The sequence below is a fragment of the Schistocerca nitens genome, chromosome 3, assembly GCF_023898315.1.
Source record: "Schistocerca nitens isolate TAMUIC-IGC-003100 chromosome 3, iqSchNite1.1, whole genome shotgun sequence".
Lineage (NCBI taxonomy): Eukaryota > Metazoa > Arthropoda > Insecta > Orthoptera > Acrididae > Schistocerca > Schistocerca nitens.
This window is the reverse complement of record NC_064616.1, coordinates 790,948,694-790,974,882: the sequence shown is the minus strand read 5'-3', so window position 1 is coordinate 790,974,882 and position 26,189 is coordinate 790,948,694. Positions and strand designations below refer to the sequence as shown.

The following is a 26,189-nucleotide window of genomic DNA, read 5'->3' as shown; positions in this document are numbered from 1 at the left end:
GTGTAACAGTTATGGTGGAAAGTGTGTGTGAGTGAGAGTGTGTGTGTGTGTGTGTGGGGGGGGGGGGCATCCAGTAGTATTTGTCAAAGATACTTCTTTTTTCAATTTTTTTCTTTTTTCCAAAATTAACATCAGCCTACAAATATTTGTGATTTCAGTTGTGACTTTGAAACCTTATCAAATTCTGACTGAATATTTGTGCTGCTTTTGTCAGACAGTACTTCATTATAGGTAACTCCATTATCTGCAACAAATCTGACATTACTATTGATGATAACAGCCAGGTCACATGAGCTGCACTTCCCTAGGAACCACATAGTTAAGTCTACATATATCAATGACTTTCCATTGAAGATAATATGCTGCATTCTCCCGACCAAGAAGTGCACCATGAAGTTGCAAATTTCACTTGTTCATCAAAATCCACTACGGGCTGAGATAGTGGTCATGTGTGTGTGAGGAGTGCTTGCTTGTGTGTGTGTGTGTGTGTGTGTGTGTGTGTGTGTGTGTGTGTGTGTGTGTTTTCTTTCCTGAAGAAGGCTTTGGCTGAAAGCAGAATGTGTAACAGCCTTCTCGTTGTGCCTGTTTGCAACTCAACATGCCATCTTTATGGTGAGTAGCAATCTGTCCTTTTCGTAATACTGTTGATATTCCAACCAGGTTTTCGAACTAAACTGAAATAAACAACTTCCAAAATTTACATGATAAAGGTGCACATATTCCATGAACATCATATTTTCATTTGAAAAGCAACAGGTAGACATTCTCTGTCAACCTGAAATAATAATAGTGATGTATTTATAGTTGCCCAAATTGAGTATTCCCAAAAAAGAGACAAATTGTCTGGTAGATTGCCTGCTTCATTATCTGCAGAAAGTATTTCTTTCTCGTATGTAAGGTACATGTAAGATTTCTTTGAAATTGGAAAAAGGCACTCTATTTATTTAAGTGCAATTCCACAAAACTGCTTCCTTTACACTACTTTTTCTGCAAAAACTGTACCAAAATGCAGCATTGTATCATATTTGTAGGCTGATGTTAATTTTGGAAAAAAGAAAAAAATTGAAAAAAGAAGTATCTTTGACAAATACTACTGGATGCCCCCCCCCCCCACACACACACACACACACTCTCACTCACACACACTTTCCACCATAACTGTTACACAGTAATCCATATTGACGTACATGGTCACTGACTCAAGAACCAGTGGGTCAGTCGCTCACCATCGTGCAGCAGACAACCCGTCCTCCCCCAAGTTTATTTGGAGGAGAATTTTGACACATCTTGTAAAACAGTATGTTACAAAAGCTTCTGCATCCTTTTTTTGTCAGTGCTATACTAGTTGGTGCATACTGATCTTTCTGCTGAGATGTATGAAACGTGTTCAAAGTATGAGAAATGTCTGAAGAGTGCCGATTTGCAAAGGAGTAATTAATTAGATAAGAAGCCCAGCAAATTTATTTGTATGAAAGCTGTTCGTGATAAACTCTTATGCAAATGATTCTGGTTCATTTGAACTGGATGGCTGAAGTTCAATCAGACCCTCCTAGTGCCTTCTCTAAAATACTTAATCTTGCAAATTGTTTCTGTTGGCTGATTTGTAACCTCTTAGGAGAATTCCTCTAAACATTATTCTTTTGTCACATAATGAACACAAGTATGACATTACACATTAGCTGTGAAAAAAGTTAGTTATGGATGGTTCACAAAATACATCTGGCATGTATGTAGACTCCTGACCCTCATTGATTCAATGTCCTAAAATCACTTATTCTCCAAAAATAAATAAGTTTAAGGTGAACATTGTAGTTGATTACTGCAAAGGGTTTTGTGTTATATTTGTGAGAATAGTATCTTTTGTCTACATTACTAATGTGCGTTCCATTACAGGGTTTGAAACACCTGCATGACAATGATTTACTGCACATAGACATCAAACTTGAAAATATAATGAGAAGTTCTACAGGATGTTGGAAAATAGGCGATTTTGGCCATCTTATTGACTTATCCCAGGTATTTATACCGTATTATAATATTTATGTACCCCAGATTCAGTAAAATTGTACAGAATTTCTTTGGAAGCACTTCTTGGGTTCCTCAACTTCGAGATACATAATGACATTTTAAATATCGTGATCATTCTATACTAAAGTGCAGAGTACAAATGCAATTCACTGTGTTCCTTCATAAACCCTGACTTGGTTTCCTCTGCCGTAGATATGTTTCACATCCCTTAATTTTTGGTGATTTTAAAGACTGTAATAGCATTTCAGCTGCTGCAGTTAATTTTCTCTCACGCGTTCCTCCTCCTTTCAAACTACATTTTCCAAGCAGGTAGAAATATTGTGATATCAAGTGACATGAACAATAGAAATCTCACCATTGTGTATATCAAGTGTTCAGCTTAATCACTTTAATATAAGCAGACTTTCTGACCATCTCAGTTTCATTTTAAAATGATTACGTGCCAGTAGCAAGGTGTACGATCATGTCTTCTTGGGGCTCATCTGCATATTACCTGATACACATGAGACTGTTTCAGACATACAACTCTGTTACTTTAGATTGAGTTCAGACCATGATTACAGTAATTATACGTAAACTTATTGCTCGACTTTTTCAGGTTCATAAAAATTATATTTTTATCTGTTATTGCCTTTATGTTGTAATTTCATGTAACAACAGGTTCCATGACATTGGAGATTTGCTCCTCAATTTGGTCCTACAGAACTTGACGTGCAAATAAAATATACATTATCACAGTGCACTTCCCATTATCTGCTTAGTCACAGTAGTTCATGAGGTGAACTTTGACCTCTCCAGAACCTTCTCCCCATGATTCCAGTAGATGCAGGATGTGGATTTTTCCTTCCAATTATGAATTCACTATAAATTACAAAATTGTTTGAGTGCCTTGCAGCCTTCTGAGTGCAATGTCACAATTAAGCATACAACTACCGGAAATTAATGTAGGCAAAGACCTCACAGCTCACCATAGAGCATTGCAGGGTAAATTTGAAAAGTTTGGCTCAGAAGATTGGCCATCTGGGAATTATGCACTGAAGACTATTACCAGGGTGTATGCGACCCGGGACAACCGGGAGATCTGGGAAAAACCTGGGAATTTTTTAGAATTTCGGGCATTTTTTATTTTTTTAGTTTTCAGTTAAATTTTCATAATTTTGATTGGTAAGAACCAATACTCTATCAAAGGATATTACTGTATCTCACTACTGAAGAATAATACTGAAGCAATAAAACATGAATGAGAGAAAAAAAGGAAAATAAAATTAAGTTGCAAAGGAAAGTCAAAGGCTTTACGAAGACTATGCAATGCTTCATAATAACAAATTGCCTCTGATGAGCATGACGTCACAACTCCAGTTGCGTTTGAGCAGTTGCGAGCGAGCTCATGCTCATGCGCTGTAGCGTCACATATGAGTAGTACCTTCTCCCGCTTCTAGCTACAGAAGTATGGCAGTTAGCTGTATTAAGCAATAGCAGCAAGCAGCCAGATGCTCTACCTGGAAAAATTTTACTGGCACGTCTAAGCTGCCAGATTCACGCATGGGCAGCAGGCCCAGATCTAGGAATGAGGGGGGGGGGGGGGGCATGCAAGCCGGAGTATGTTCCCTGGGCGGCAATTTCAGGGGGGGGGGGGCGTTGTGGGTGGGGGCGCTAAATTCATATTGCTGAGGAAAATGACCTTGTTTCACAAAATGCCTAGCATCCAGCGCACTATCTAGTATTGCTCCGGTTCGGAAATATCGTAGATCCGGGGCTGATGCACAGAGCAGTCTGAGTTGTAGCGTGGAGGCGGGTAGTCTCTACGTGACTCGTGTTTACATTTAGTGATTTTGCTGTTTCCTCTTTGTTTATTGCTCTCACGTCAAATGAAAACAAAACGGATTCCTGTGACCGGAGCTATCAAGTGAATTAAAATACATTCACGTAATTACGGAAGGCTAAACTAAGTTATTAGTTTCAGATTTTATTTTATTTCCACCTTTCCATAACCATTCAAAGGACTGATAAATTTTATAGTTCTGAGGAAAAGTATACTGTCACTTAACATGGAAAAAGTGTATTTTCATCAGGGAGAAAGTTTTTTTAACTGGGAAAAATCCGGGATTTATCCCCCCCCCCCCTCCCCTCGTCCGCATATACACACTGATTACTGAAACTCATTTATACTTTCTCAGTGATTATTTTATCTTACATTATGCTCATGAAATTTTTGTCCTTTTTCTCAAATGACCTTTTTTTGCGTACCATCATCAGTTTGTCATTGTCTCAACTCTTCATCCTTACTCCATCAGTTTTCCTGTGTCTTCATCTTGCACTTTGCTCAACATCACGACTCACATGTGCATGGTATGACCTAGTGTTGTTATGGCCTTGTATATTGGCAGCAAAATCTCAAGTTTCGAAACACATTAATTAATAATTGAATGACACTCACCTTTCATGATTGGGGCAGGAAATGGGGCAAATGATAGTGATACCCAAAGTACCCTCCATCACTTACTGTAAGGTGGCTTGCGGAGTATAGTTGTAGATAACTACCATTTGACTTTTATTTTTCTACATTGACATTTATAATGCAATTTTTAATGATACACAATTTCAAAAAATTACCATTGGGAATATGTATTTTTAGCTACCACACTATCTCCTTTATTTTCTTCACTACAATGTTGCTTTTAGAACATTTTCGTCTTCCCCCCCCCCCCCCTCAATTGTGTCTCGTTGTCATGGTCGTCATTGTCTTTAGTCTGAAGACCAGTTTGATGCATATCTCTATGCTACTCTATCATGTGCAATCTCCAGTCTCCAAATAACTACTGCAACTTTCATCCTTCTTAATCTGCTTACTGTATTCATCTCTTGGTCTCCCTCTACAATTTTTACCCCCTCAAACTTCCCTCCAGTAGTAAATTTTACTGTTATATCACTGAAATTTGGAAATATTTGAAAATTTTAAAACATACCAATAACTTGATAAAATGATTGAGGTAATTGCCAGTTTTAAATGTATGTTTGGTTTACTTTTTTACTCATATGAAATCTGTATTTACTTTTCTTTTGTTGTTTTTCATATCAGACAGAATTGATTCAGTATTATTCTATGATTGTTACTTTCTTTAAATTTTTAATTTTCTATCTCCATAACATTAACATAAGCTTGTGTGGTGGTATACAACTTGGAGTAGCATGTTTGATTTTATATTTTTTTCGTCATTAGTATTTGGCTGGCTTTTGGAGTAGAGGTACTGCCATGAAGTTTGAAATTCTCAGACTTCGTACCAGCATTCCTGGTTAAATTCCAAACCTCTGCATAGTGTCTTGTGGACCCAGAGGATGTTAACTCTTTGACTGCTATAGACATGCTTGCTGCATACCATGGTTAGCACTGGTTTTTTGTTGCCCTATAGTGTGACCTATGATGAGAGGCTAGAGTTCCGATCACTACTTGTGTACTGGTTGGTTGGTTGTTGGTTTCATGTTCCATGGATCATTTTGCACTATAAACTGTAATTGTGTGGAGTGAGTCATTTTACATTCACATTGCAAATTAATTTGGAAGTATGGCTATGTGCTGAACATTTATAAGTTTTTTAATATACAGATGTGAATTAGTAATACCTTCCCACCACCTTTTACACATTGCAGTTATAGAAATTCTTCTATGGGAAAGGAGGAGTTGTTAAAGAGAACCTTTCTCAGTTTGTTTTGAAATTTTACTATTCTGTCAGTCAGACAATTTATATCACTGGGTAAGTGATAAAAGATTTTTGTTGTGGCATTGTGCACACCCCCTTTCTGAGCTAAAGACAACCTTAATGTGGAGTAATGAATGTCATTTTTCCTTCTGGTATCATAATTATGTACATCATTGTTTCTTTAGAACTGCAGTGGATTATTTACAACAAATTTAATGAGGGATAAATACAGGGTGTGCATAAAGTCCGGGAACACTCAATTATTTATTGCACAAGAACTAAACATTGTACAGATGTCATACACGTTGCATTTTGAAGAGAAACTCTGGAAGTTGTTTTTTTTTTTCTTTTAATACAAACATTTGATACGCGGACCATGAGTAACCTGGCAGATGTCAATACGGTAATCTAATTGGCTGTCGCTTTCTGTATTCTCTCCTGGAGCTCTGCTACGTCACATGGTAGAGGCGGTACATAACACCAGATCTTTAATGTGTCCCCACAGAAAAAAGTCACATGGAGTGAGATCTGGTGATCGTGGAGGCCATTTCATGAAACAGCTGTCCCCATCTGTAGCACAGCCGATCCATTGATGTGGCAGCTCCGGGTTCAGGTACCCACGAACTTCACGAAGAAAATGGGGTGGAGCCCCATCCTGCTGAAAGATGAATGGAGAGTCCGATTGCATTTGAGGCATCAGTTATTGTGGCAACATGTCCAAGTAGGAATATCCAGTGATAGTGCTCTCGGCAAAGAAGAATGGTTCATACGGTTTTCGACGTGACAAGGTACAAAAAAACATTTACCTTTGGGAATCGCGTTCAAATTCAGTGCATTCGCGTGGATGCTTTGTACCCCAGATTCGACAATTATGCCTGTTCACTTTCTCATTAGTGTAAAAAGTGGCTTCGTCGCTAAAAATTTAGCGATCAACAATGCAATCCCCATCCTCAACCAGTTGTTGCAACTCTGAACAAAACTCAAAACGCTTCTCTTTGTCGTCGTTGAGCTCCTGCTGTAGCTCCAGTTAGAATGGTTTCATAGGCAGCTTCTGTCGCAAGAGTTTCCACACTATCATCGGAGCCATTTAGAGTTCACAGGATGCATGATGTACCGATTTCTTTGGACTCCTTATGAATGTCTCTTGTACGTGCTCCATATTCACTTCACTCACACTAGGACATCCGCTTCTCTTTGTCGGGCGCAAGCAAACCATCATAATAAATTTGTTGTGCCAGTGGTAAATGGCCTTCCTTGTTGATGGCTGCTTACTGTACTTGGTTCTAAACATCCGTTGAACAGCTGTAGCACACTCGTTTTTGTCGAACTCCAACACACAGAAAGCTCGCTCTGCACCTGAACTCGCCGTGTTTGCGACTAGTGCTGACTATTGGCCAATTACCAAACTATGCTGTGGTGGTATACATGAAAAAAAGAAATAACTTTCAGGGTTTCTCTTCAGAATGACATATGCATGATATCTATACAATGTTTGGTTCTTGTGCAATAAATAATTGAAAGTGTTCCCGGACTTTATGTACACCCTGTATACTGTGAAGCAATAGTTACAATGCCCAACTCCTTAAACAGATATCTATGAGATGATCATGGGTGAGCACCACGTATTATTCTTACAGCACATTTTTGAGCAATGAAGACTTTCTTTCTTAAAAATAAGTTACCCCAGAACATTATTCCATGTGACATTGTTTAATGAAAATATGCAAAAATTTCAACCTACTGATTTTTGATTTGTCTCTACTCAAGATATGCAATGATAATAAATGGAAATGTGGCTGAACTAAGTAGGTTTAGGACTTCCAAACTGTGCTTTTTGCAGTTTAAATGCTCAGAAATATGACTGCTTAAGAATTTTTAAATTTCCACCCTATTTATTGTTTCCTCTAGATGCACAAAACTAAATATATTGTGCCTTTTTAAAATTAAGGCTGAGACCATTTTCTTAAAACCTGTCACTGATGCTTTTAGCTTTAGCATTTCTTCTGTTTCTGTATACATGCTTGGATTAATTACAATACTAGTGTGATCTGCAAAAATAACTAGTTCTGCTTGTTGTATATTAGATGGAAGATCGTTTACATATATGAGGAACAATAGTGGACTTAAGATGGAGTCTTGGGAAACCCCATACATGATTTCTCCCCAGCCAAAATTATGTCTCCGGTGTGTATAGGTTGAATTACTGAGTAAAACTTGCTCCATTCTTTTAGTTAGATATGCATCCATTGGTTGATTGTATAGCCAATCTCATAAAATTTCAATTTATTTAGGAGAATACTGTGATTCACTCAGTTACGTGCGTTAGGTAGGTTGCAGAAAATACCAGCTGATACGTTTTTATTATTTAATGCTTGTGAAGTGCCACAACCCAGTCTTCTGTCAGAAAATTCAGTATTTAACAAAAGTAAGGGAATGTAGTACAGGAGCTCCCTACAGTGTTGCGACAACAGCCGTGGGTCAGAAGCCGCCAGTGTCATGACGTGTGGGGTCACAACATGGGGGGAGGATGACAATATCGGTGGCACCCTTTAATACAGCTATATCAGTTAAAGGGTTAATGGTCATTTATGATTGGTCTATCCATACAGTTGCGTGTAACTCAGTAGCATGCTTTGTGCTATTGAAGATTTATATGCCAGCACCATGTTTCACTCTCTCCTTTCTCCTGTCATGTACAGCTACATCCATAGTCTGCAAACTGCTCTGATGTACGTAACAGAAAGCACTTCCCTCGGTATCATACACACATGTGAACTGCAGCAAGAATGACTACTTAAACGCCTCTGTGTATTCATTTATTAGTGTAATCTTTTGTCTGCAGTCCATACAGGAGCAGTACATAGGAAAATGTAGTATATTGCTAGATTCCTCACTTAAAACTGGTTCTTGAAATTTTGGAAGTAGGCTTTTGTTGGATAGTTGCCATGTGTATTTAAGCGTCTGCCAGTTCAGGTTTTTTGGCATCTCCACAATGCTCTTTTATGTGTCAACCAAACCTCTGATGATCCATGGTGCCATTCATTGCATACATTCAGTATCTCCTATTAGATGTATTTGGTATGGTTCTAATCACTTGAGGAATATGTTAGGATGGATGTCACAACTGTTTTGTGAGCAATTCCCTCAGTAGACTGCATTTTCACAATGCCCAACCAACAAATGGAAGCCTGCCGCCTGTTTTATCTGTGACTAAGCTAATATGATTGTACCATTTCATATCCCCAAAACTTGTTACACCCAGTTATTTCTGGGAGTTGACAGATTTCAATTGACTAGCTGATACTGTAGTAACCATGAACAATACCACATGCAATATGAACAAATTGGTATTGTAGTCATCTGAACTACACAGTTTACCTTGACACACAAGATGCCAAAATTGTGAAAACAATCAAGTCTTGCATCAGGACTAGTCATAAATATAGAGTAAAATTTCTCTTTTACTGAACGTTGTCGAAAATTAGGTGTCTGCTTGTGTGATACCTGCCAATTTAATTATTTCATGGTTCATTACATGGTTTGAATAAAATCCCTTTGGTCATTAGCCCTTCAACTCGAAACAGAAAAGCCACTTTAAAACAAGTTTTGCCCATCCTTGCGGAGGTCCTCTCCAGGGTGACTAAACGCCGGTTTCTGGTGATGCTTCTCCCTAGGTACCAGAAATGTCGGAATGTGATTGAACTGTCAAAGCCGAAATGCATTTGGAGGGGTGGCAAGGAATGTTGATGGCACATGCGAGGTCTCTTGTGGGTACTTTATGTTGATGAACCTGGGTCTCATGAAACTGCTATGTGGCAAACACATGCAGACTTCTAGGCAACTTGTAGTCATACTAGTACCTATTAATGCTGTTTAGGCATTTAATTATTTCATTAGCCACTCTTTTTGTCTACTGCTGTATCTATGACTGCCGGGCAAGCAAGTGGCCTTCCTGGAAATCGATGGGTCAGCTACAGTCCAGTTGGTGTTCAGCTATTGCTAATTTTCTGTTTCCCCAGTGCCACACAATGCCCCGCTCTGACATCAGACTGCTAGTCGGTGTCGCAGTTTTGCTGATGTCAACACCATCACAATCGCACCTGCAAGATTTGACCGAAAAGTTTCAAAAATAAAATTCTCTGGCAAACCGTAAGGGGTACACCACCACAGTTTTCAGTTGGAGCAGTGGTGAGGAGTCTCAGCTAACAAATGCAACTCGGCTCTGTTGCCTCTGGATAGGGACAGAGTGAGGACGTATTTTGTGACTCTGTGTTTCGGTGACATATTTGAGATGCAGTGGTTAATAGAGCAGTGATACTCAATGCATTATATATGTAAAATTGGGCTCTGACCCGACGGATCCAATATGGGGAAACCTTCCGGGAGGAATCTGCGCGCCAGTCGAGAACTTGAGACGAGCACGAGATGTTCTGGGAGGGCCAACAAAACATGGACGACGACGAGCATTTTAGGCGTCTGTTGAAGTTGCAGATACACAAAAAGGTGAGGAAAGTGCTAGATGTTTTGAATGGGGATCAACAACTGTGTGTAAGAATGATAGCAGAGGATTGCAGTGTGCTGAAATTGAATGTTCATTACATTTCAAGAGACAGATTAGGGATGAGAAAGGAGAGTACAGAGATGGTCCAAAAAGTGCTGATAGATGAGCAGGAGGGAGTATGTGTGCAAATCATCATGCTGAAGTGTCACAAGTTGTTGGAGTGTTGCAAAACTGACCCTGATTTTTTGAGAGATTGGTGGTGAATAATGAGAAGTGGATTTTCTTGTACAGTATCCAATCAAGTAGTGGCACACACAAAACTCCCCTCACCTCACCTCACCTCAAGGAGGTTAAGGAAATGCTCATTGTCTTTTCTTACTCTAAACATGTGATTCACATAGAATTTGTGCCTAAAGGACAAGTCCTCACCCAGATGTGGAACAGGATGAAACTGGTCAGGAAAGACACTGAATGACAGTGCACCAAACCGTACTGCCCTCGTCGAGTGAGTTTCTTGCCGGGAATGGTGTGGCGACGTTACCTCGGTAACTGTACAGCCCTGACTTGGTACCACAGGAATAGTTTTTCTTTTTCAAAGCTAAAAGAAGCATTAAGAGAGACTGTGATGGATTCTCAGAGGAGGTACAAGAGGCTTTGACGCGCCACCTCGAGATGGTTAGAGATGACACCTTCTGGGAAGCCAGTGCAGACTGGGCAGAGTGGTGGCTGCAATGTGTGGTACAGAAGGAATGTACTTGGAAGATTTTTAAGATTTTCTGCATTGAAAAACAATAAATAACTTCAAAAAATATTTCTTGAAACTTTTGACACAAACCCTGTTAGTTTGTAAACACCGGCAGCATTATGAGCATCTGTGGCATTCTTTGTGGACATCAGTAGATTTCAGTAACTTTGAAATATCAGCTAGATTTTTCTCAGCACAGCACCTTAATCAGGTATCAGGTAGTCACTGACACCTTTCGTGTAAGGTAAGGGAGCGACAGTGTGTTGTTTTCCTGTTCCTGTATGTGCCTTAGCATTGCTGAACTTCATAGCTCTTGATAGGTTTTTATTGCAGTATCCATTTATTGGAGATAATGTCCCCAGTTCATTTAATTTATGTTGGAAGTTACAAGCATCACTTACCCAGTGAGCTCAAGCTGTTGGTGTACATAGCACAGTGTTCTTTTTGTATAGGATAATTTTAAGACACAGCATGCTGGTATCTGTTGGTGTGCAAGTGCTACCAACATATATTGTCTATAGACATGAAATCGGTAAACTGTTCAAAAATAGTGAGACTGTTTTAGATAATGTTGAGAGACTATGTTGCTGCTGGTGGAAATAAATCTTACATTTATCTGCTGTGTTCAGTAAAGTAAAGAAACACTGCTATTCAGTATGCACTGTACTAATACAAATTAATTATGACATTATCATGATAATGTTATGGAAAAAATCTTAAGAAATTAATGTATCCCAAATTGTCATGAATTTACAGGTCAGTAAGCACTTAAAGCATCAGAACAGTCTGTCACTATGTTCAGTCCACAGTAATAATGAGGCAGCATTACAGGACTACCACAAAAATATGCAAATGTGGCAGTACTGGTAGATATATAATAAAATCCAGTTACCCAATCATTCAGTGGCACAATTAAGTCAATACAATTAACAGAAGCAGAAAAAGCAGGCACAAACAAGTGTGCACTGCAGCAAGTTTTTCACATTTAGCTCTACAGGGTACAGAATCAAGGTAGTGACAAAACTTATGGGGGAGAAGTTATCTTAGGATTTCTTTACTGACTGTCAATCTTCCTGGTAGTGGCTCTTTCACAGAAGATTTAAAAATCTTTGTCTCCTGCAAGATTAGAACTGAAAACTAATGCCCTTTTCAACTTGAAGGGCAAATATTTTACCGCTACACTAGCATACAGCTGTGTCAAACGGCTCTCTTTTTGCCCCATTGATGGCTAAGATGGAGAATTCACAACATAAATGACGAAGTAAGCTGTAGTTTCTGTTGGAATGAGCTTTCTGTACTCAAAACCATAAATTTTCTTCCGCTTTCTCATCCCTTAAGTAAGAATGATTCAGACTATTTAATCTAACAAGGGAACCTCCCCATTGCACCCCCCTCAGATTTAGTTATAAGTTGGCACAGTGGATAGGCCTTGAAAAACTGAACACAGATCAATCGAGGAAAACAGGAAGAAGTTGTGTGGAACTATGAAAAAAATAAACAAAATATACAAACTGAGTAATCAATGCAAAGATAGGCAACATCAAGGATACTATAAACGCAGAAGCGCCGTGGTCCCGTGGTTAGCGTGAGCAGCTGTGGAACGAGAGGTCCTTGGTTCAAGTCTTCCCTCGAGTGAAAAGTTTAATTTTTTTAATTTTCAGACAATTATTATCTGTCCGTCCTTCCGTCCGATGCGAGGTAACTGCGCCGTAGTACGGGCACGCTACACCTAAACAAACATCGAAACAAAACATATGTTTTGACAGAGCACAGGGAAAACTGTGTGACTGTGAAACTGTCGCATTCATTTGTTGCAATTTATGCGACAAACTCTTGTGTTTTCATCACTTTTTTTGGGAGTGATTATCACATCCACAAGAAAACCTAAGTCGGGCAAGGTAGAAGAATCTTTTTACCCATTCGCCAAGTGTACAAGTTAGATGAGTCGACAACATATTCCTGTCATGTGACGCACATGCGTATAGAATATATCAGACGTGTTTTCTTGTGGAGGAATCGGTTGACCTATGACCTTGCGATCAAATGTTTTCGGTTACCATTGGAGAGGCACGTCCTTTCGTCTACTAATCGCACGGTGCTGCGGTGCAGTCGCAAAACACAGACACTAAACTTATTACAGTGAACAGAGACGTCAATGAATGAACAGACAGATCATAACTTTGCAAAAATAAAGAAAGTAAACTTCTTACTCGAGGGAAGACTTGAACCAAGGACCTCTCGTTCCGCAGCTGCTCACGCTAACCACGGGACCACAGCACTCCTGAACTCACATTGTCCTTGATGTTGCCTATCTTCGTATGGAGTAGTCAGTTTGTATATTTTGCTTATTTTTTTCACAGTTCCACACAACTTCTCCCTGTTTTCTCAATTGATCTGTGTTCGGTTTTTCAAGGCCTATCCACTGTGCCAACTTATAACTAAATCTGAGGGGGGTGCAATGGTGAGGTTCCCTTGTAAGTGACAAGAAGATATTAGGAATTTACCAAGTTAATTCTTACCCAAACCAGGAATCAAATTGACACTCAGAGTTGCCGAGTGTATGCTGCAGTGTTGCCAGTTCTCCATTAGAATAGCGACAAGCAAACTAAATTTGCTCAGGTCATGTGTTTCTTGATCTGGCTGACCCTGGGGAAGCCCACTCTTCAAAAACACGTCATCACTGATTGCAAACATTTACTAGGAGCGGAACTACCTAGTATAGGGCAGTGAGTTTTATTCGCATTTCTGTAACTATCATTTGGGTTTAAAATATAGTTCCGATGAGTCTTCAGATGACCAACTGCAACTTGTACATCATAAATAAATGATAAACTGTGAACTACGGGTGAAGGGCAACAGGTAGTCCATATCCCTAGATTTCTGAAAAGTACTCGACACTGTACCCCACTGCAGACTGTTAAAGGAGGTACATGCATATGGAATAGGCTCCCAGATATGTGACTGACTCGAGGACTTCTTAAGTAATAGAATCCAGTATGTCGTCCTCGACTGTGAGTGTTCATCAGAGACAGGTGTAACATCAGAAGTGCCCCTGAGAAATGTGATAGGACCATTGCTGTTTTCTATATACATAAATGATTGGGCAGACAGGGTGGGCAGCAATCTGTGGTTGTTGACTGATGATACTGCGGTGTACAGGAAGGTGTCAAAGATAAGTGACTGTAAGTTGACACAAGATGACCTAGACAAAATTTGTAGTTGGTGTGATGAATGGCAACAGGTTCTTAATGTGGAAAAATGATGTAAGTTAATGCAGATGAGTAGGAAAAACAAACCCGTAATGTTTGGACACAGCATTAGTAGTGTTCTGCTTGACACAGTCACATTGTTTAAATATCTTGGCGTAACAATGCGAAGCGATGTGAAATGAAACAAGCATGTGAGTGTTGTGTTAGGGAAGGTGAATGGTGGACTTTGTTTTATATGTATAGTTGAAGAATTTTAGAAAAGTGTGATTCATCTGCACCAAGTTGGATTAAAGGTAGACATGGAAGAAATGTAGAGGCGGGCTGCTAGATTTGTTACCGGTAGGTTGTCAGCATGCAAGTGGTATGAATGTGCTTCAGGAGCTCAGGTGGGAATCCCTGGAGGGAAGAAGACATTCATTTCAAAGAACACTACTAAGGAAGTTTATAGAATCAGTATTTGAAGCGGACTGCAGAACTATCCTAGTGCCACCAACATACACTTCACATAGGAACCACGAAGATAATGTTAGGGCTCATTCAGAGGAATATAGATAGTCTTCTTTTTCCCCTTCCTCTGTCTGTGAGTGGAACAGGAAAGGAAACAACTAGTTGTGATACAGGGCACCCTCTACATGGCAGCTTCGGGGGTATGGATGTAGATGTAGATTTGGATGTAGATGTAGAAGTAATAATTATTTCGGTGGTTCACCTCTTCCGTCACTGTCATCAGTTTTTTTTTCCCCCTAACCAACTGCAAACTAAAAACTGCAGTCAGTGAAAGTGATACGGTTTTTTAACATCACCAGATACTATAAACATTATGAATAAATACCATTCAGTTTAATATTATATACTTGAAAGCAGTTTTTATTATAAATGCTTGCATTGGGACCAGCTTTAATGCATAACACAAATGAAAAGGCAACATAACACTGCTCATGGATGTTCACATTTTGTAATAAATTACATATGCTGTGAATAACGTAGTTTCAGATCACAAAAGTGAACTGTGCAAGGGAATTTTTCACAATTACTGAAAAATAGGACTCAAACGCCGCTATGATAAACAAGTGAATGGTTGCAATTCAAGTTTGATTCCAGCTTTTGATAACATGAAAGGGGTGGCACTTGTGATGAGAACGTGAAACAAGAAACAAAGTGTGTCATCAGTTATGTGTCAAGTATGTCACTGTCATTCATTCTAAGAAACCCCCAAAGATGAAAAGTATTATCTACTCTTAATGATTATTACTGCTAGTGATTTTTTGTCAATATTATTTTGTTGTTTCACTCTAGTGACCCCTCCAGGCTATCACAATATGCATATGTGAATTATCGAGGTGTACTTGTTGTCTTATACTGAGCGAGTTCAGAGCATAGTGGCTAACAGCACAAATTCTAATTTTTGCGCTCCATGTTGAAATCCAGTCTTATGTTGTTATTTATTTCCTTTGGTTGTCATGGAAGTATGTTACAGCAATATTGTCATGACAAATGCATTGAATTATTCACAAAATAAATAAGAGTTTTAATTTAGATTTTGTCATCACAAAACCTATATAACTTTATGTAACTAACAGTAATTGATAATGAAAATATATAAATTCTAGTACTTCAAGAGAATTAGTGTATTCCACAGGGTGATACCCTGTATCTATCATTTAAAAAATAAATAAAAATCAAACCACTACCAGCAACAAGTGAAGGCACATGTTACATTCACAGTCTTTAATGTGATTACCATTACGAAAAGCAACTTCATTAACATTCTAAATATGTTGTGATCTGGCAAAAATTTCATGGTAAACCAAGCTTAGCAAAGTATTTTATTGAAAGCTGTAGCCTGCAGTTGATTACGGATCCCGGTGAATATTTTCTTAATTTCATCACTTCTACTTTGATATCTGTTTGCGGTGCAATGAGAATAGGGCACTTTTGTAATGGACAAATGTTATCCTTCACCTGTCAGTATAGGTATACATTGTAGGGTGGATAGAACGGCATACACTTTGGCAGAATTACTTTTAATAAACATGATATTTAGATTTCATCATCAACAAGGGCCATCGTATAAGGAGGAATAACCTTTGACCATCCTACAAGATTTCATCGTCAGTCAGCCCATTGTATAAGGAGGAATACCTTTTGACCACCCCATGAGTCAATAATGTTCAGAAACAACCCCATTATCATGTAAGGTCACAAAACTTTGTCTAAAAACTGATGTAGCTGTAGCATACACATTATGATACTGTCACATTGGCTGGTTTACATCTTGTTGGACTTGAGGACCTAATTTACTACTCACTTGTTGGAGACAAACAAAAATGGTTATTAACAGTTTTTGGAAAGTGTTAATCTGTACTGGGTGTGTATGAGTACATCAGCTCACAAGTACAAAACAGCTATCACAGTGGAGAGCCGAAGTGACAAGTGGGTGATTGAAGGAAAAAATAAAATGGTTATTTGTGTGTTTTCAATCTTTCTACAGGTCATCTGGTTACTACATGAACATGTGATCCTAATAAGGGTTTTGTTTTTACCGATTGAGGTACAGAACCCTAAAAATAAAGTCATTTCTGTACATTATTGACTCGTGAGATATGCAAAGCTTATCTCTCCTTATACGACACTTTGGTTGCCGATGAAATCAGAATGTCGAAGTTTTCATTAAAAGTGATTTTTCCAAAGTGTACGCCAATCTGTTAACCTTAAGACATACAGGGTGTTACAAAAAGGTACGGCCAAACTTTCAGGAAACATTCCTCACACACAAATAAAGAAAAGATGTTATGTGGACATGTGTCCGGAAACGCTTAATTTCCATGTTAGGGCTCATTTTAGTTTCGTCCACTTACGCTCAGTGGAGCACGTTATCATGATTTCATACGGGATACTCTACCTGTGCTGCTAGAACATGTGCCTTTACAAGTAAGACACAACATGTGGTTCATGCGCGATGGAGCTCCTGTTCATTTCAGTCGAAGTGTTCCTACGCTTCTCAACAACAGATTCGGTGACCGATGGATTGGTAGAGGCGGACCAATTCCGTGACCTCCACGCTCTCCTGACCTCAACCCTCTTAACTTTCATTTATGGGGGCATTTGAAAGCTCTTGTCTATGCAACCCCAGTACCAAATGTAGAGACTCTTCGTGCTCGTATTGTGGACGGCTGTGATACAATACGCCATTCTCCAGGGCTGCATTAGCGCATCAGGGATTCCATGCGACGGAGGGTGGATGCATGTATCCTTGCTAACGGAGGACATTTTGAACATTTCCTGTAACAAAGTGTTTGAAGTCACGCTGGTACGTTCTGTTGCTGTGTGTTTCCATTCCATGATTAACATGATTTGAAGAGAAGTAATAAAATGAGCTCTGACATGGAAACATATTTTCTTTCTTTGTGTGTGAGGAATGTTTCCTGAAAGTTTGGTCGTACCTTTTTGTAACACCCTGTATATTGATACTGGCAGGTGAAGAATTAAATTCGCCCATTACAAAAGTGCCTGTTCTCATTACACAGCAAACAGAAATCAAAAGTAGTAGCAATGAAATTGATAAAATATATGCCTGGATCCATAATTAATCGCAGGCTCTGGCTTTTGAGAAAATGCTTGGTTTGCCTTGAAATTATTGCTGGTTTGTATTTAGAATGTTAATGAGTTGCTTTTTCTAATCATAATCACATTAAAGGATGTGATGGTGGCATATGTACCTTCACACATTGCTGGTGGTGCTTTGATTATTTATGCTCTGAATGTTTTTATGACAGATATCACCCTGCAGAAAACACTGGTTATCTTGAAGTGTTAAAATAAAAATCTAAGCAAAAGTAGATGCACTGGAGTTTGTTTCCATTTTCAATTACTGTTAGTTACATCAGGTTATGTAAGGGTTGTGATAATAAAATCTAATTCAAAATCCTTTTTTATTTTGTAAATAATTCAACTGAATTTCTTGATGTCACAAAAATATTGATGTAACATAGTTCTGTCACAACCACAGGAAATAAATAAATAACAACATAAGACAGGATTTGAAAATGGAGTGCAAAAATTAGAATGTGTGCAGTTAGCCACTATGCTACAAACTCACTCTGTATAGCACTGTGTGTGGTAACTGACACAGTATTATCAAATCTTTGACTTTCATTTTCTCGGAACCTGTTGAGTGTTGGCAACTAAGACATAAAAATGTTTGTTTGTTTTTGCCCTTCTTTCACAAGTGGATTTTCAACTATGTCAGAGAGTTATCTATTGCGGCTTCTCCTTGTAAGAAATAGTTTTAGGAAATTGAACATAGAACATGGAGTTCTGGCACTACTTCCGCACCAGAAACATAACTTGGCCGATCTGTATGGGCCCCAAATGTTGATACTGAGAAAGTAATAAATTATTAAAATTAAGCATCACATTCTGCATATCTCAGGACTACTGTGTAGTAATTAGGCATGTTAAAGTGAGATAAAACCATATTGATCCTGTGGACACTGACATACTTCATTTCCTGTGATTTGCGGACTTTATTCTCTCTCTCTCTCTCTCTCTCTCTCTCTCTCTCTGTGTGTGTGTGTGTGTGTGTGTGTGTGTGTGTGTGTGTGTGTGTTCATGAATTATATCATTGCATCGCCCTGGGACTGGAATGGTGACAGTATCAGGTGGCGGACACTCCCCATTGCGGCCGCGAGCTAATAATGTATTTCAGACAACATGAAGAGATCAGTTACACATATTTGGCATTTTTAAGCTGTTTAGAGATGATTTAAAAACAGAAATACTTATGGAACATGTGATTTAGGAACGACGTCAAGGTTGTGCGAGTGTAGGAGTATACAAAATGACTTGGGAAAAATTTCTAGTGCATGTTGATGAATGGCAATGAGCTTTAAGTGTAAGAAAAATGTAAGTTAATGTGGATGAATAGGAAAAACAAACCCATATTGTTTGGATACAGCATTAGTAGTGTCCTGCTAGAGACAGTCATGTCCTTCAAATATCTAGGCATAATGTTGCAAAGCGGTATGAAATGGAACGAGCGTGTAAAAATTGTGATAGGGAAGGCAAGTGGTCAACTTCGGTTTATCGGGAGAATTTTGGGAAATTGTGGTTCATCTGTAAAGGAGACTACTCGTGTGACCCATTCTTGAGTACACTCAAGTGTTTGATATCTGCACCAGGTTGGATTAAAGGTAGATGTGGAAGCAATTCAGAGGCAGGCTGCTAGATTTGTTACCAGTAGGTTTGAACAACATGGAAGTATTATGTAAAAACTTTGGGAACTCAAATGGGAATCCCTGGAGGGAAGGCAACATTCTTTCTGAGGAACACTATTGAGAAAATTTAGAGAACCAGCTTGTGAAGCTGACTGCTGAATGACTCTACTGCAGTCAGCATAATTTCACATACAGACCACAAAGATAAGATATGAGAAATTAGGGCTCACAAAATGAAACATGAAATGAATGGCTAGAAATGGTACAGGGTATCCTCCACTACTCACCATATGGTGGCTTGCAAAGTATGTATGTAAATGTAGATGTAGACCTTGAAATGTGTAATTAGTTTCATCAACCTCATTTCTTCTAAATTTGTTGCCTTTTCAGTACTTAAATTTTTCAAGTTATTCCTCAGTGATGCAAAGAGTGAGCTGTGTAGTCTCCATGTGTATTTGTCCTTCTAGTTTAATCCTGTTTATGTAACCCTCAGCTTCTTAGTTAAGTAAGAGCCAATTAACAATTGCCTCAGGAGACAAGTCGATGTGTGGGGTGATTACCTTGAAATAGAACTTCCTGGCAGACTAAAATGGTGTGCTGGACCAAGACTCGAACTCTAGTTCCTGAGTCCGAGTCTCGGTCCAGCACACGGTTTCAGTTTGCCAGGAAGTTTCATATCAGCGCACACTCCGCTGTGGAGTGTAAATCTCATTCTGGCTCTATCTTGAAATCGTTGCTAGGCCTCTCAAAGATGAAATTCAATTAGTGTTGTCCACCGAGTCAGATCCGGCCTCAAGTGGTGTAATATCTAAAATAGCAGTCTGTTTTAACCATTACACCTTGATGATTGATGAAGATTGTGATACACTCACTGCATAGAAATTCTGTTCCATGCTCTCCTAGGGTAACCTCTTCTTGTTACTTTGGTCCCTCTGTGTTGTAAGCTGTCTGAAAATTGAGAAGCTCATTCATCATGCGCTTTTCACTGTTATTGACAAAGCATCACAAGCAGTTATGGTACATTGTAATTCTTAAGATTAAATGATACTTTTTGTCTCTTTGGTATTTATAGAATGAATACCTGTTTTGCTTAAGAATGACATACTTGACCCACAGTTGGTGACACTTCTTGTTCCTTGTTTCAGTCTCATAACAACTGCTTGTCCTTTCATGTCATCAGAAGCTGGAATCGAACTTGCACTGCAGTGATTCACTTGTTTAATTATCTTCGCAGATTTTGAGACCAATTTTTTGGTCACTGCAGAAAATTCCCTTGAACAGTTTGATTTTGTGATTTGAAAGTATGTTATTTGTAATATTGGAGAATTTTACACATTGACAATGTAGTCATTTGCCGAGAAGAATTTGATTGACAGTGATATGTTTTATTTGTATTATTATGTATTAGAGGTGGTGCTAAAGCAAGTATTGGTAAGGAAAGCTGCTTGCAAGAATATAATACTAAAATGAATATTGCTTATCCGTAATGTTGACAGCACTCATGATGTTAAAATAGTCTCTCTATTGTGTGTGTGTGTGTGTGTGTGTGTGTGTGTGTGTGTGTGTGTGTGTGTGTGTGTGTGTGTGTGTGCGCATTGCACAGTTTTTTTAAAAAAATTTCCTTCTTTTTTTTATGTTTGCACTTCACCATGTACATTGCGAATTCTCTGCCTTAGACGTCATTGGGATGACAGGGGAGTACTGTTTGACACAGTTGTATACTAGCTTTGCGGTAAAGTGTTCACCATTCGAGTGGAAGATTGCATTAGTTTTCAGTTCCAATCTCGCTGGAGACAAGATATACTTCTGTCTCCTTCTCAGGTTGTTCAAGGTTCCTCCCTATAAGTTTCAGGTTGGCCAGCTCTGAAATCCTTATATGTTTCCTGTGTCCTCATTCTCTGCCGGTTCCACCCCTCTTCTCGGCCTTCATCCTTTGTATCCATGTTTGCCCTCACCACTCTCATCTTTTCGTCCACCTATGTCAAATACCTTGTTTTGTGTTTCTGGCATCTTGTTTACCAGCTTGTGCTGCACAAACATTCTTTTTTGTGCTATCATTTCTACACCCTTGTCCACTTCATAAGTGAGGATCTTGCATACTTAATACACACTTAAAAGTGCTATCAGTATCCTTATTGCTGGTCCTCCTTCAACTGTTGTCACATCAGCCCACGCAGTTTTCATCTGTTGTATCCACGTCTGATGTTCAAATTCAAGAGAACACATTTTTTCTTATTTTCTTTACATTTCATATTGTGAACACAATGTCTGTCCATGTCATTCCACATGATGCATATTTGTGCCTTAACTTCTGTAAATCATCACACACATTCATTTGCACTGCATCCAAAAGCTGCTTCCACATCATCTGTTTGTAGTTAAGACACAACACAATTTTATTCACTTTTTCTCACACAGTTTGTGTTGGAAACATACTGGTTGTCATGGCTTTCGTCACAATGTTTACTGGGATGTTAACTTTTGTAACTTGTTTGTTATAATCTTCCACTGGCTGGCTAACTAAGAATTGGTAGTTGGTTGGCTGATCGAGATGTGCTACTCTCTCTCTCTCTCTCTCTCACACACACACACACACACACACACACACACACACACACACACCTTCCTTGAATTTGTAGTTTATTTCCATGGGTCTTGGTTTCTTCTTGATCTATTTCTTGCAATATCTCTTCAGTAGCTAATAATTGTTTTCCACGTTCTTGCATTGTCTGTTGCATTCCCTGTCCATCTAGATTTTTGTTGTCTGCTTCTTGTTCCACCTGAGTTACTTCTTCCACTATCTTTTCTAACTGTTGTTAGAGATTTTCCTTGATTTCCATTTTCCCTTGTTAAGCATTATCTCATCCATCCTTTCCTCCCATGTTTTCAACATTTCCTTGATATTCCCTTTAATCTCTTCCTTTTGTTCCTTCCGCATTTCCTCTTAGATCTTAGATATTTCTTTAATATTTCGTTCCCACACTTCCTCTTGTTTTTGGGGAATTTACCTAAATACTTCCATTAATTGATTTATATGGACCTGGCATACCCATATCTTTGTTCGATACTTCAGTTTCTCGCCCTTGTTTTATGGGAGTGGTCATGCTTCTCGCCTTTATCACTTGGGGTGTGGCTAAGTTTCCCGCGCTTACCTGTGCTATACTATTCTCAAAGGAAATTTCATTCTGGTCACTGCTCAGGTCTTCATCCTCACTATCCTCTTTTTTTCCTGTTTAATTTCACTTTCTGATAAAAGTTCTTCCTCTCCATCTACATTCAACTGATAACCATCGTCATCTGAGACAGTCTCTTTTGTTTATCTTATCTGTTTGTAATTTGTGCTCCATTTTTTTCAATTTTAAGTTTACTATTATGTTTCCTGAATATTATGTGATTTCCATCAATGTTAAAATGTCTGAAATATCACTTTTCGTCACACACAGTTTTAATGACTTCTTTGCCTGTGCTGCACTGTTAAACTATTTCTACATCAATAATTTTTTTTAATGGCGCATAGCAACTTGTGACACTTACATTCTATGTTTTCTGCTGTTACTGGCTGCTGTTCTGTGGTCCAGCTCCTTGTGCTTTCTTGTAGCAGTTGTTCTGTTGTATCCAAATGTTTGAAAACTATTTGCGCACTCATTCCACTCTTCATGTGGTCTTCTCCAAAGAGTGAACAATTCGAAACTGTTTTGGTGTCATATTTATCTCCCCCACACCAGTATCCAAAGATTTAAACTGTTCAGCATTGTCACACATTGCTAAATGTAATTCTCCCTACCATTTGTTTGCTTTTATAGTTCATTATTCTTTGCTATAGTCTTACCGGTTTGAAAATACGGCATCGGACATTACTAAGTAACCACTTATAGAGGGCAAACTTACTCCCAGGTACATGCACCAGTAACTCAAGTCATCACCATGAGCCTACGATGCTCGCTGTATCTAATCTCCCACACTGTTCTGTGATTCTGTTCCTTCCAAAATATTCTATAAATAATGAAGAGGTTGTAATATGTGGACACTTTTGTTTGACACAGTTTATTTAACTGTGCTTTAAATTCATATAACACGTCTCTACTCGTTCTTATTGCACTCACTGTACAAATGCAGTCACTCATTTTTCATGAGTCTGTACAAGTTTACCATTGCCATTTCATTACTATATGAATGCCTTTCATTACATAACTCCTCCAGATATTAAATATAATTCTGAACTTCAACATTATAACTCTGCTCTCTCGAACATGCATTCTACTCGCGTTTTAACTTTGATGTGATTATCCTTATAATCTTTCCACAGAAATAACAGAAATACTTCAAATTTATGTGTGAGAAGTGCAGGCACTCGGGATCTGCCCTGCAAGCATGCTCCAGCTCGACTATCTATACTCCGCAGCAATGCATGCTACGCACAGAGCACAATCTCCCAGGACCTAGCCTGCAGGCTTGCTCAGGCTCGACTGACTGTTCTCTTAAAACTTTACTCACTACAAAAATATAAAAAAAGGGTTTAATTTTGAGCTTGAAAACCAGCTCATAGAGACATTAATACTCACCATACTCGACTACGGGGATGTCATTCTCAAAAGAGTTTCGTACGAAACCTCGTGCAGGCCGTAACTGGTGATGCGTGATTGTATACCGTATGTTTGTGATGTATGCTTCTTGACCATATCACACTAGCCTACAAACAATTTTGACCATGTGCCAATAAGCATAGAGACTATCATTCTCCATGTTTGCTTTATCTTTTTCTCAGCCATTGCACTCTGTCTTATTTGTATTCAACTCTTAGCACTCTATCTGAACAGCACACAAGAAATATTCATTATCAAGAACATAAAATTCTTTCTGTGCAATCACATACCACTGCCATGTTTTCTAAGTCATGTTCTGTGTCAGGAACCTGACTTTGTTCAATCTTCCTCAAAATCTCAGATACATCAAATTCCTTTCAAATTTCAAAAGACAGCTAATAATCCACCTTCTATCACAATGGCCATCTCTCGTACATTCTAATCATTTCCCTTCCCCCAGAACTTCTCCCTACCCCTTGTTGGCAGAGTTCTCTATTTATATTCTGTTCTTTCCAAACTGTCGCTGTCATTTCAGTCTTTTCTTCCTTTATGCATTCCACTTCTGATAATACTAAACATGACTTCAACAATGCTAAGCTAATCTTTCTCATTCTGAATGCCATATACTACTATTACTACTACTATGAAAGCTTTGTAATATCTTTGGTATATGTTGCTCCTTGTCAGATGTAAGAGAGGGCCTTACGGCCCTAATCAGGCCAGACTACTAAATAAGCAATAAAGAAATTAATTAATTGTGTTTGAAAATAGTTTTCCTACATGCAGGATGGTTCATTTGTGTAAGTGATCAGAAAGTATTCTGGAAGCGTGGCTTGTACCTTGTAACATAAGTAAAATTCAGTACTGTTGTTGTTATTATTTTTATTTTATTATTTTTTGTGCAGCTCTCTCTCTCTCTCTCTCTCTCTCTCTCTCTCTCTCTCTGTCTGTCTGTCTGTCTGTCTGTCTGTCTGTGTGTGTGTGTGTGTGTGTGTGTGTGTGTGTGAAAGTAACTGCTGCTATCAGTATTAGACAGGCATACATTTCATTAGGGACTAAATTTATTGTAAAGCTTTTGTTAGCATCTCAAACTGCTTAAAGAAATGGCTTCAGATAACACAGTAAAGCCCCTTTTTTAATTAATCTATCGGGACTCAAACTATTTTACTTAAATGGGGATTTTTCACTGAAGGAGCGACCACAATGTAAATTGAGTCACATAAATACTCGCTAATGACAAGCTCATCATTTGCTGGAAATTAAAATAAAGGCTAGCATCAACACAGGTTATCACTTTTAAATTACACGTAAATTCACCAAGTGGCATAATTAATGTGAGGAAAGCATCCTGAATAAAAGACATTGTTTTTGTGAATTTTATAATTTTTCTGGTGAATTGAATGTTCAGTCTCTAATCGAGCACCTGAAAATGGCTTGCAGGTGCCCAGTCAAAATATCGTGGGATGAATAAAAGTTTGGACATTGTTTTTATTAAAATATTGTTTTGTAAAACGATGGCACAAGATGAAGAGAATACGGAGGAAAGTTAAGGAAATTTTCTTGTGTTTTATTCTGTGGTGGAATTAATTTAAAAAATCTACTTTGCTTCTTCCTTTTGGCATAATGCAGTGACAAGAATTGTCATTTCAGCTGATGAATGCTGCAAGAATAAACTGAACTGGTGACAAACAGCTCTTATTAGTATCAGGCCCTTGCACAGCAACACCAAAACCTGTACGTGAATCTCCCTTAGCACCACCACCACCACCACCACCACCACTACTACTATAGCCATGTTGTTGTTGTTGTTGTTGTGGTCTTCAGTCCAGAGGCTGGTTTGATGCAACTCTCCATGCTACTCTACCCTGTGCAAGCATATTCATCTCCCAGTACCTACTGCAACCTACATCCTTCTGAATCTGCTTAGTGTATTCATCTCTTGGTCTCCCTCTGATTTTTACCGTCTACACTGCCCTCCAATACTAAATTGGTGATCCCTTGATGCCTCAGAACATGTCGCACTAACTGATCCACCACTAGTATCTATTTTACCATATTCTTTCAAAAGTGAATCACACAGCTTGCTAACATCCATCTGGAGGTATGAAATTCGGGCTGTTCTCACAGGAAACTCTCTAGAAGTGGCTTACTCGCTAAAACATGGGTGAAGAATGGAACATCATCTTCTTTAAAGAAGTCTGATTTTACA

General features: G+C 38.6%; 1 protein-coding gene across 5 annotated transcripts in view; it reads left to right on the top strand.

Moving 5' to 3' along the window:
- Positions 1-26,189, top strand: part of LOC126248806 (membrane-associated tyrosine- and threonine-specific cdc2-inhibitory kinase) — a 181,114-nt gene that overhangs the window by 63,485 nt on the left and 91,440 nt on the right. For all 5 annotated transcript variants that reach the window (XM_049950207.1, XM_049950203.1, XM_049950204.1 and 2 more), the window contains exon 5: positions 1,894-2,016. In XM_049950207.1, coding sequence (XP_049806164.1) covers positions 1,894-2,016 — 123 coding nt within the window. The remainder of the gene's footprint in view (positions 1-1,893; positions 2,017-26,189) is intronic.